The following is a 13,738-nucleotide window of genomic DNA, read 5'->3' as shown; positions in this document are numbered from 1 at the left end:
CATCTTGCTGTGTCCTCACATGGCAGAAGAGTCGTGGGTCCTAGGGTCTCTTTAAAAGGGCATTAATCCCAGTCATGAGGACTCCACCTTCATGATCTAATCATTTCCTAAAGGGCCCACCTCCAAATACCACCATATTATAAAAGATTTAACTTCTGATTTTGAAGAGGGACACAACTCTCGGTCTTGAGCAACATTGAAAAGTGGAGGAAAAAACTACTTAAAATCTGATAAACGCAAATGCTTGGTATTTTTAGTGAATAGCATTGTATTTGAGAAGACTTTGAGGTAATATAAGAAATCTCCATTTAACAGGGATAAAAGTCAGGGTATGAGGTTTCTCATACAGTGTGATTTACTAGTGAAAATTACCCACTGATCCAAAGACTTTGCCCCTCATAAATCAAGATGAACTAATGGAGGCAGAATAGTAAATTTCTTTGGCCACATGCTTCTGACCATTTAGAGGCAGATAATATTTTATTTCAACCTTGATTCAGAGAGAGAGACTATTTTATGATTGATATGTCACATAAAACAGTGTATAGTGATCTCTTGATTACCTAGCAATCTGTATCTCATTAATAAGAGAGACAAGAATTGCATATATAGTCAGCATTTATTTTAACAGTAATACCACTCAAAATACCTGGTATCAAGTTCTGTAGTTCCTGCTGAAGTTTGTGGATTATGGTTTATGATAAGTTTACAGATGAGAGGCAGAGCTTGTGTCTCTATAGAAGGCTATGAAACACAGTAAGTTAAAAAAAAAAAAAAAGGAGCCAGGGATATGGAAAGGAGCAGATGTATTACCAGATATTCTAAACCACTGGGAAGACGAATCGATCATCTGTATGAAAATATAAATCCAAACAAAGCTGCTCCACTTGAGGAGAAAATATGATTACCCAACTGGGAAAATAAATGAGATTTGGTTATTCCTCTCTATATACACCTTGTTCATTCAGCTGATTTTTATAAAGTTAACCACTTTATGACTAGTATCTCAATTGAAACATCACTATTCTTCAATGTTAGCATGCTAAGCAATATAAAAAAATAAAATATGCAAAGTACCTTACAGACACAAAAAAGATATATCCCTCAAGGTTAATATGGGCTGTCTTTGTGTGGAATGGAGTGAATAAACTTTTTATGTCATACCTCTATTGTTATCTGAAAACTAACAATGAGTCCTAATAATCATGAGAAAGTTTACATAATTTAAGAGAGTAAAAAGAGAAAATCTTCCACTAACTAAAATAAATCTACAATATTAACTCTTGCTTAACTCATCATGTAGAACATAAATCTATATTCTCAAAAGAGACATTATATACCCCAAACTATAAATATTGTCCTGGGAAATTGTAAAAATCTTAAAAAATATATTTCAAACTATCTATCTATCATCTATCTAGGAAATACATATCTATATCTATATATATAGATATATAGATATATATAGGAAATTATGAAAGTATTAAAAGTTTATTATGATCATTTGAAATACTCACATAATAAATATTTTTCATCATGCCCAAGTTATAAAACCTGAGGAGAAATTTACCACAGTTAAATAATCACACATGACTTCTACTGGAATGAACACATTCTTCATTGAAAATAGGTGATATACACTATCTTTATCTATATCTATCCCTGACACCTCAATTTCTTACACTTGCCCAGAGCCTTTTCATGGCATTTTTCATCTCTCCATTTCTCAGACTATAGATTAGAGGGTTCAACATAGGGGTGATAATGGTATAAAACACTGTCAAGGATTTATCAATGGGTAAGGTAGAAGGAGGTCTCACATACATAAAAATGCAGGGCACAAAGTAGAAGACAACCACAGTAATGTGGGAGCCACAGGTGGATAAGGCTTTGTGCCTCCCTTCCTGACTAAGATTCTTCAGGGAGTGCAGAATGACACCATAGGAGATGAGTAAGAGCATAAAGATGACCACACAGATTGCCCCATCATTGGCAACCACAGTGAGGCCAATAGTGTAGGTGTCAGAGCAGGCAAGTTTTAACAAAGGGTACATGTCACAGATGAAGTGGTCAATGACATTGGGGCCACAGAAGGGAAGGTTATAAACAAAGAGAGGATGAGCTAAAGCATGTAAAAACCCACCGACCCAGGGCAACAGCAGCAGCAGTACACACACTCGCTGATTCATGATTGTCAAATAATGCAAAGGTTTACAGATGGCCACATAGCGGTCATAAGACATGACCACCAAGAGTAAAACCTCAGCACCACCCAATAAATGCCCTATAAAAAGCTGGGTCATGCAAGCTTGGAATGAAATGGTTTTCTTCTCACTTAATAAGTCTATAATCATATTTGGGGTGAATGTAGTAGAATAAACAGCATCCATAAATGATAAATAGCCAAGAAAGAAGTACATAGGGGAATCCAGGGTTGGGCTGACCACCACAGTCACGACAATGAGGAGGTTGCCCACCATTGTCACCATGTAGATGAGCAAGAACACAAGAAATAATATTTTCTGACCCTGGGGGCTCTGAGTGAGCCCCAAGAGGACAAACTCAGTCACATTCCTCCTTTGTTCCATAGAATCTTCTGTATGTTTTATTGCAGAGATCAGGACAAAGTTACCTGTAAATATTATTACCAGTAAGCTTCTGAAATCTTAAGATAATTTGTTTATTCTTTCAGCAAATATCAATATGGTTTATGTTCCAGTACTTTCAGATATTATCATACAATGTTGATTAAAACCTTACCACTACCCTCACAAATTTTTTCAGAGTAATGGAGAGGCAAGTAATTAAGAGACATACATGGGAAAGGCACACATTATTAATAACCAAGTAGCCATATATCACTTTCCATCTGTAAGGTAATAAAATTGTACATATAGCTAATACCTGATACAAAAATAAAAATGAATTAAAGTTTTAATGAAAAATGCCAAAGCTAGGTTTATTTTACTTTTTACCAATTAAGGAGATAATTTTTTCATCTCTATGAGTGGAAAAATCTTCTTAACAGATCATTGCAATTCCTAAGAGATATATTTAACAATTTCAAAAAAAGAATTATTAAGGATTTAGTAAAAGATACAATGTCAATAGACAAAAGTAGTTTGGAGATTTACATTGTAGAGGATTTACACAGATCTGTCTATCTAAAATAGACAAAGATCTCTAAGCACTTATGTAATAAAAATATAAATTAAATATAAAAGAAATTTAAAATATAATTTAAAAATTAAGGGAAGAATACATCTCAATGGCCAACAAACATATAATAGTACACTGAAGCTCAGCTGGGAACAGAAAAGTGGAAACTGAAGTAACAGTTTGCTTACTGCAGCATTACCTTGGGTTCTTGAAACCCATTCAATCAAGGTCTATAGATGCTACATCATCTTTTAATTTTTATCAGATTAATAAGCAATATGTAGAGAACATATTAATTGAGACTATCATCAGATTTACAATTATCTGCCCATGAACACATCCCCAGTTAATTACACTTGAAATTAGTTTCTAAGACTAGTTTATCTTAGAGAAGGTCAATTTATTCCAGATCATTGTAATGCAAAAACATCTAAAAAGAATACTAGAGGATAGAATGAATTTCCACATATCTTAGTAATCACAAAGGATTCCTAACAAAAGAGGACTTCTGAAAGAGTGGATTCTCACACCACCAATGTACTCTTGCAAAGTGTAAAGCCTGGCTCAGAATCTTGTGTATAAATACCCTTCCTGGGTTACCTGCATAAGCAGACAGACATTCAACCCACGTTCTGGGCTCTTCTGTCTTCTCCCTTGGTCTTCTCCCACTGATGCCATCTCTGAGGACACAGAGAGCAAGATTCATGCAGCATGTTGAACTGTTTCCATGTGACTAGCTTTTTCCATGTTTGCAGGAAATCTATTTCATCTCAATCATTTGGAAAAACATTCCATTTCAAAAAGTTGGGATTTTCAAAGTGAATATCAATGGTGCATTACTAAAGAACTCCGAATCTTGATTGTGAACAGAGAATTGAAAGATTCATTGTTGTTCAGGATTTGTTCATATCACTAACAAATACAATTCAACATTTTGATTGGAGAGAAAACTGTAAATTGTGTATGAATTATTTACATACAAATTTTTCTTTTTGTCTTTTATACCAATGAAAGTGAAATAGTGAAATAATCTTTCCAATATTTTGATTCTCAATCAGTATACTCTCTTGGCTTCATACAGCACTGTTGAGCTTTGAGTTTCCTGAAGGATGGAGAACAGTTTCATATACATACTTTATTATATTTTGAGTCCATCATTTCAGTTCATGAAAGAGTGTCCTGTGAGGTAAGGGCAAAGATTTGTAAACACTTTACCTACATTTGAACTACTGTACATGTTACAGAGTCTTTTAGTTGGTGTATCTCAAAGGGTGATACTTGTCTAATTAAATTCAATGGGACATTAATTATAATTTTTATGGTGACTCTTTATCTCCAGAGATGCCAATAGGATAATTACCATGTAGAACAGGACTTATATAGAGTCATGTCCCCCGGGGGAAAGTATAAAAAAATGAGGTCATGTTGCCCAAAGGGAAAAGTCCAGAATTGGCAAGAAAAAAATATAGAGACTCTTGTTTAAAATATGACCTTCAACGTAGACAAATCTGTTCAAATTTAAGCTTTGTTTGAAGATGATATCAAAACATTATGAATGCTAATTTCTGAATAAGTCATTTGAAGTTTGTTTCACATGCAGATAAAGTTTGTCACATACTTTGTCATATATTTTCAGACAGGCAAGTTGGTAGAATCCGTGTTAGTGTGGAAATGGGGAAAGAAAACATTTGTGGAACTATTCCATTCATCTCAAATACCTCATGAGGCAATCACCAAAGTAGACAATACACTAAGCCATGACATAATTGCAATACATTTCAAAGGACTTAATAAAGCACAAATATTTATAGCTATATATACATATATTTGTTACATATATATTTTACAATTATGTAATTCAACTAGAAATTGATAACAAAAATATGTTTCTAATTAATTACAAATTAAGCAACGTATGCCTAAATTAATCATGAACATTTTGAAAGGTACATTTTCAAGACAAAAGTAGTGATAGAAATATATGTGAAAGGTATAATATGAAATATATATGCATAAAAATCTATATGTAATATAATACATTTTATTATATATAAATCAACTGGATGCAGTTAAAGTAGTGCTTAGAGAGAAATTTATAGCTTAAATGCAAGTATAAGAAAACAAGAAATATTGTAAGGAATGAACTAAGCTTTTGTCTCAAGAAACTAGAAAAGGAAAATTAAAATAAACCCAGAGAACTCTGTAGAAACTGAAGCCATTGAAATAGAAGTTAATGAAAATAGAGAAACTATTTAAGACCAGGAACTGGTTCTTTGAAAGTTTAATAAACCTGATAAGAACCTAGCAAAATGGATTAAGAAAAAATGAGAGAAAGAACAAATTGTCAGAATCCACTTTAAAGAGAGGGTCAACCCTGCAGATTCTATAGATATTAAAAAGATAACAAAATATGATAAAGGAATTTATGACAGTATACTTGCCAACTGAAACAAAGTGGACCACTGCTATAAAAAAAAAAAACCCACAACTTTCTAAACACACAGAAAAAAATAATTAAAAGCTGAAATAATTAACACATAAATAAAATGACTCTTTAGAATCTCACCATTTCCAAAACAAAATTTCAGTCGCACATAGCTTGAATCATTGAATTCTATGTACCAACTAATCAAGAAATAGTAGTAATCTTACATAAACACTTCCACAGAGGGGAGGAATTAACATAACTCCTAATGCATTTTATGCACTCACGTAATCCTTTTACCAAAATGAAACAAGGGTTAGGGTATCATAAAGAAAATAATTAGATTAACATCTCACATTAACAAAGACACAGAGTTTTTCACCATTGAGTACTATGCTGGCTGTAGTTTGTCATACATAGCTTTTAGTATGTTGAAGTATGTTCCCTCTATACCCACTTTGGTGAGAGTTTTTATCATAAATGGGTGTTGAATTTTATCAAATGCTTCTTCTGCATCTGTTGAGATCATCATGTGGTTTTTGTTGTTTCTCTTCTTGATGTGATGTATTGCATTGATTGATTTGAGTATGTTGAACCACCCTTGTGTCCCTGGGATGAACCCCACTTGGTCATGATGTATAATCTTTTTATGTGCTGTTGAAGTCTATTTGATAATATTTTGGTGAGGATTTTGGCATCTATGTTCATCAGTGATATTGGTCTGTAATTCTCTTTTTTGGTGGTGTCTTTGCCTGGTTTTGGCATTAAGGTGATGGTGGCTTCATAGAATGAGTTTGGGAGTATTCCCTCCTTTTCAGTCTTATGGAAGAGTTCGAGAAGGACTGGTTTGAGTTCTTCTTTGTATGTTTGGTAGAATTCCCCAGTGAAGTCGTCCAGTGCTGGACTTTTATTTGTAGGGAGGTTTATTATTGCTAATTTGATTTCATTTCTAGTGATTGGTTTGTTCAAGTGGTCAGTTTCTTCTTGATTCAGTCTTGATGGACTGTATGTTTCCAGAAACTTGTCCATATCCTCTAAGTTATCCAGTTTGCTTCCATATAGTTTTTCATAATATTCTCACATGATACTCTGTATTTCTATATTATTTGTTGTAATTTCTCCATTTTCCTTTCTTTTAAAGAGTTTTTTTTTTTACTTTTTTTATTGAGTTATAGTCATTTTACAATGTTGTGTCAAATTCCAGTGTAGAGCACAATTTTTCAGTTATACATGAACATACATATATTCATTGTCACATTTTTTTCACTGTGAGCTACCACAAGATCTTGTATATATTTCCCTGTGCTATACAGTATAATCTTGTTTATCTATTCTACATTTTGAACTCCCAGTCTATCCCTACCAACCCCTCTCCCCCTTGGCAACCACAAGTTTGTATTCTATGTCTATGAGTCTGTTTCTGTTTTGTATTTATGTTTTGTTTTGTTTTGTTTTGTAGATTCCACATATGAGTGATCTCATATGGTATTTTTCTTTCTCTTTCTGGATTACTTCACTTAGAATGACATTCTCCAGGAAAATCCATGTTGCTGCAAATGGCATTATGTTGTCATTTTTTATGGCTGAATAGTATTCCATTGTATAAATATACCACATCTTCTTTATCCAGTCATCTCATTTTCCTTTCTTATTTTGCTTATTTGTGCTCTCTCCTTTTTCTTCTTTGTGAGTTTGGCCAGAGGTTTGTTGATTTTATTTACTTTTTCAAAAAGCCAGCTTTTGATTTGATTGATTTTTTCTATTTTTTAAAATCTCTATTATATTTATTTCCTCCCTGATCTTTGTTATTTCCTTCCTCCTGCTGACTTTTGGGGTTTTTTGCTCTTCCTTTTCTATTTCTTTTAGCTGGTGGGTTAGATTGTTTATCTGAGATTGTTTTTCTTTGAGGAAGGCCTGTATCACTATAAACTTCCCTCTTAGCACTGACTTTGCTGCATTCCATAAATTTTGTGTAGTTGTGTTTTCATTTTCATTTATCTCAAGTTTTTTTTTATTTCAACTTTGATTCCATCATTGACCCATTGGTTTTTTAATAGCATGTTTAATCTCTGTGGTTTCAAAATTCTGAACATAGTATTCAGTATTTAGTTTGATTCTTTTGGATGTTTTCTTTTGGATTTTTTTTTCTTGCTATTATGGTTTTTGAGGCAGGTCTTGAGAAGTACTCAGTCTAGGCCTAATTATGACCCACTACTGATGCAAAGTCTTCCTAAGTATTCAACTCAGTGCCCTGGCCTTTTTGAACCATGAGGTTTTTCAATGGATGAGAATTGGCAATATTCCTGGCCCAATGTGAGGACCAAGCACCCTTCTCTGTAACCTACCTGAGCAAATGTTTCCCCAGTTTAATAAAGTGGAAAAATCTTAAAGCTCATCTTGTTTCCCACCTTCTGGTGAACACTGTCAATAGTTTCTGATGTCTAGTGTCCTGAAAAACATTATTTCATATTTTCTTTGGTTTGCTTGTTCTGTCAGAAACTATATGTGAATATTCATAGCAGTTTTATTCATAATTTCAAATAGCTGGAAACAACTAAAATATCTCTTATTTGAGAAAAAGGTAAATGAACAGTGATACATTCATAAAATGGAAAACTACTCAGCAATAAATGAATGGATTATATATAAACACATTGATATGCATAAATCTCAAATGCATGATACAAAGAGCAAAAAGTCTTATTTCAAAGACTATATAGTAGACATGATCTTACATATAGAAAATGCAAAAAATTGCAACAAAACCCTTATAACTAATAGAAAAATTCAACTTTGCAGGATACAATATCAACATACAAAAATTAGCTGCATTTACATATACTAACATCAAACTATCCAAAAAAGAAATTAAGAAACTAATCCCATTACAGAAGCACCAAAAAGAATAAAATATTTAGGAAAAAGTTAACCAAGGAGGTAAAAATTTATACACTGAAAAGTATATGACATTGATGAAAAAAATTAAAGACACAACTAAATGGAAAGATAACCCATATTCATGATTTGGAAGAATAAATATTACAAATACACCCACACCATCCAAATCAGTACAGAAAAGATCACCACCACACCAAATCAAATAGAACATGTAAAATTGATTAGTAAGCAATTCATAGAAAAAGAATAAAATCATTTTAAACATGTAAATAGATCCCCAAATAGATGGCATTTTGGCAATAACTAAGCACATCAATATTTTAAATCATATAGCAATTGACTTAACTTCACTTCTAGAAATTCATATTAAAAAATTTCAGAAAGACTTTTTGCAGAAATATTTAACATCAAAAAAGACTGGGAAAAATATGAAGAGGACCAGATACATCAATTTCAGTGTTGCTTTATGAAGAATTTAATCAGTATGACAAAATTAGAATGAGTTAGATGTATATAAAGATCTATAGGGGGCTGAGTGATAAAATACAAAATTTATATACTGAAACATAAACAGAGACACATATAAAATTGCAAAGATTATTTCTTGGAGAATTGTGGAAACAGCATATAGTGACTGCATCTGAAAGGACTGGAAGAATCTGGTTTGGGATAGATTGGAGGTTTATTCAACACTATTCCATTTTGCATAATTTATATTCTTAAAATATATTATTCTCCATCATACTTACAATTTTTATTTAAAAAATTAAAATATTACATAAAAACTTCATAGAGAAGGCAAATAAAATGGAATAAGGATATTTTACACAGTATTAAATATTTAACTAACATAATATATAGAATGAAGTTTATAAAAACAAGAATTTGACTAAAAGTAAAATGAATAATGAGAAAGTAGTAAGAGTAAATACAGAAATTAATTAACAATCAGTGTAACTCCATAAAAACTTCATTCATTCATTACATATTATTTATTGACACCTTACCATAAGTACATCCTACTTTTCTAGGTGCAGTGATAAAACATTATACAGTACATTCTAGTTAGGAATTGGTATTAATAGCATGAACATATAGTTTATTCTTCAAGTATAATTATCATAAATCATTTGAAGAAACAAAAAGTTTCCATCAGATTTACAAAGATTTTTACATTCCAAAGAGACTGAACCTAATGCTAAATTACCAACTTCATGATGGGTACTGCACTTGTTTAATACTTTATCTACCTGCCTTTTTTCTACAGAGCTTCTTAATAGCATTAATCATCTTAGAATTTTTTAGACTATAGATTAATGGTTTCAGGATAGGGGTGATGACTATATAAAACACAATTATTTGTCAATCAGGAAGTTCTTATCACCAAATCAGATATAATTACTAATTATTTATACAATTATTAATTTCTTTTAATAAAAATTTTAGGGCACTTATTTTAATACACAAATTGTACAATGGGTAAGAACACAGCAATTAATAACATGGGGAAATAGACTCATATAAAATTTCCTATCCACACAGGTCTTATATTCTTATAAAGCAGTCAGACAATAAAGAAATAGAAAATTTAATAAAATACTTGCAGTATGATGCAGGTCTTATAAACAGCAAATAAAGTACTGTTATAGAAAGAAGAGGAAGACTGTGGAAAGTGTAATCAGAAAAGGCCTTTCTAAAAAAGTGATGTTTAAGCTGAGATCAAAAGGACAGGAAGTGACTACTAGTGGAAGTACTGTTACAGACAGTAATATTAAATAAAAATTAAGTAAAATTGTCTCATTTCAGAGATGACTAGATCTAAATGTAGAAACACTAAAAATTTACTAGGAATTTTTATTCCAGTAATATGTTGCAAAGGAGTGATGAGACTGTGCACTCATGTCTTGCTCCTGATTTTAATGTAAAAGCTTTCAAACTCTAATGTTGAGTATGATGTGTGGTGTGATTCTGTCATGTACGGCCCTAATTATGTTGAGGTGCTTTCCTTCTGTACCCGATTTAATGAGGCTTTTTATCATGAAAGGACATTGAATTTTTATACTACCAAGGAACAACACAAAGAGGAAATTAAGAAAACAATTCCATCTACAACAGGATCAATAAGAATAAAATACTTGAGTAAATGTAAGCAAGGAGGTGAAAGTCTTGTACACTGAAACTGCAAAATGTTGCTGAAAGATATTAGAGAAGACACACGTAAACGGAAAGACGTTTATGAGCTAGATTTTTATGTTGTCAACACTACCTAAACTGATTTACAGATTCAGTGCAACCGTTATCAAAATCCCCGAAGCTTTCTTTGCAGAAAAAGAAAAATCCATCCTAAAATTCAGTGTTTTTTTCTTATCTGGTTGCTATAGCTAGGTCATCTCACACTATGCTGAATAGAAGTGGTGAGGGCAAGCTCCCTGTCTTGTCCCAGCTTTTAGTGGGAGGGTGTTCAGCTTTTCACCATTGAGTATTATGCTGGCTCTGGGTTTGTCATAAATGCTTTTTATTATGTTGAGACATGTTCCTCGGATACCACTTTAGTAAGAGTTTTTTTCAATCATAAATGGGTATTAAATTTATCAAATGCATTTTTCTGCATCTATTGAGAAATTATGTAATTTTTGTCCATTCATTTGTTGATGTGGTGTACCACACTGATTAATTTGTGTATTTGAGCCATCTTTGTGTTCCTGGATGAATGTAACATCCAGGATGAATGTACATTCCTGGATGAATGTAACTTGATCATAGTGTACAATCTTCTTTATACATTGTTGGATTCTGTTTGCAGATATTTTGGTGGGGATTTTTGCATCTATATTTATCAAAAATAGTAGCCTGTAATTTTCTTTTTTTGGTTGTGTCTTTGTCTGGCTTTGATATCAGGGTGATGATGGCTTCATAGATTGACTTTGGGAGTGTTCCCTCCTTTTCAATCTTTTGGAAGAGTTTGAGAAGGTTCAGTATAAGTTCTTCTTCCTTTGCTTGGTAGATTGCAGCAGTAAAGCCATCTGGTCCTGGACTTTTGTTTACAGAGAAGTTTTTTTGTTGTTAATTCTGTTTCACTTCTAGTGATTGGTCTGTTCAGATTATCTATTTCTTCTTTTTTATTTTATTTTTAATTGAAGTACCATCAGTTACAGTGTGTCAATTTCTATGAATGTTTGAATAAAGACATATATCCATGACTGGGGACTATGCTATAATTCATGCCAGCAAAAGACACTAAACTTTTTCAGACCAACTCACTGAAAATGTTAATCAAATGTACATCAGAGAGTCCTCTGTTTAAGTAAGAAAACCAAAAGGCAAATTTTACAAATCTATCTATGGAAATGATTACAGATTTTTGAGACATCAATCAATTCTTCACAATATATGTCTTAATTCAGAATGGGAAGACAAGATATTATAACATGTCATTTTCCTCAAAACAAATATGTAGACTAATGACACTGTAAATATATTTTATAGGAAGTTTTCAAACTTTGAAAAAATAACCCTAAAGTTTATCATAAAATGCAAATATTTAGGAATGGCAAGAACCTTCTGAAGAAGGTGGGTAATTAGGGGTGTCTATCCCTAGTAGGTATAAATACACATTAAAAATCCTTGACCGCTGAAGTATGTTAGTGGTAATATTTTGAAATGGACCCTTTGGGAAGTGATCAGATAATGAGAGCAGAGCCCTAGTGAATGAAAGTCATATCCTTATAAAAAAGCAATGCTGGCAAAGATGTAGAATCTTTGGAACACTTGTACACTTTTGTCTGGAATATAAATTGATGCAAGCTCTATGGAAAATAGTATAGGTACTGAAATAGGAAAATTCTTTCTGAGCAAGACAAAATCCAAAGAAAATATTGAAAATTTAATTCTGCAAATGCAAAAATATTTCTACATGGTCAAAAACATTCTGCACAGTATAAATATATCAAAAACAAATCACAAGCTGGAAAAATAATAACTCCACATATATGGTAAGTGGGATAAATTCCTTAGTGTATAATTAAATCATGAAATCAGTACAGAAAATATCAGCAATCAAATAAAACACATCAAATTCATTAATAAGCAGTTCATGAAAAAGAAATACATATCACTTTAAACACATCAGTAGATGTCCAAATTCAATTATATTTATATATTTATAATTAAAGTATACAAGTGAAACACAGTTTTGTTAATAAGATTGTTAAATACCACAAATGTTTATCAAGTGTTGGTTGTTGAGAATGTGGTCAAACATGTATTTTCCAGAATGAGGGGAAAAGTGAGTTTATTACAAGCTCATGGTATGCATTTTGACAATAACTGTGGCTCAACATTATAAATAGATAAACCAGTTGACTCAAAAATTTCACCTCTAGGACTCATAAAATTTCAAAAACGCTGCATTGCAGAATTATTTACCTTAGAAAAAGATGGGAAAAACCTGAAGAGGACTGAAGACCTAAATTTGAGTGTATCTGTATAAGGAAGTTATATAGTATGTGGAAACTAGAAGGAGTTAGATCTATATAGACTGGTACATAACAATCTTCAGGAGCCTCAGTAGTAAAATACAAAATTTATACACAAAGACATAAACACATTTATATATGAAAATATGCTTGTATTTGCAAAGATTACTACTTGAATTATCTCAGGAACAGAGTAGTGACTGCAACTGAGAGAACTGGGAGACAATGCTATGGGATGGATAGGAGTTCTGTTCTACAGTATTTCATTTTGCATGGATTCTACTTTTAGTATTTATCATTGCAAATTATACTTTCAAGTTTTACTTTAAAAATGAATGTATTATACTGAAAAATTCATATGTAAGGCAAATAAAATTGATCAAAGATGATAGTCTATATAGCATTAAATATTTTTACTAGTACAATAAAAAATAAAGATGAAAGGCACTCTGACATAAAGTAAAACTAAAACTGAAAAAGTTTGTATGTAAAAGTAGGAATTAATTTAAATCAGTTTAATTCTATTAAAAATCCATTAATTACTTAATTACATATTATTTATTGATTCCCTACTGTAAATGCATCCCACCTTTCTAGCTGCAGTAATATAGCAGGCATTATAAGTTTATATTCTAGCAGAGAAATCGTCATTGATAGCATGAACATAGAGTTCATTTTTTAATATAAATATTGTAATTTCTTTACAGAAAAGGAAAACTTGCATCAGATTTATGAAGACTTTTACATTCTGGGAGGTTGGCCCTAATGTTAATGAGTTTTC

At 31.9% G+C, this 13,738-nt stretch overlaps 1 protein-coding gene across 1 annotated transcript; it reads right to left on the bottom strand.

Annotated features, from left to right (window-relative positions):
• Positions 1-1,644: 1,644 nt before the first annotated feature.
• On the bottom strand, positions 1,645-2,603 carry LOC102509204 (olfactory receptor 4A15). The gene has a single exon (XM_006174680.3). It carries the CDS (start codon positions 2,586-2,588, stop codon positions 1,671-1,673), a length of 918 nt encoding a protein of 305 aa, XP_006174742.1. The 5' UTR covers positions 2,589-2,603; the 3' UTR covers positions 1,645-1,670.
• Positions 2,604-13,738: the final 11,135 nt, after the last annotated feature.

This window comes from Camelus ferus, chromosome 30 (assembly GCF_009834535.1).
Source record: "Camelus ferus isolate YT-003-E chromosome 30, BCGSAC_Cfer_1.0, whole genome shotgun sequence".
Classification (NCBI taxonomy): Eukaryota; Metazoa; Chordata; class Mammalia; order Artiodactyla; family Camelidae; genus Camelus; species Camelus ferus.
Note: the sequence above shows the minus strand (reverse complement) of the source record. Positions and strands in the feature narration are given on the sequence as shown.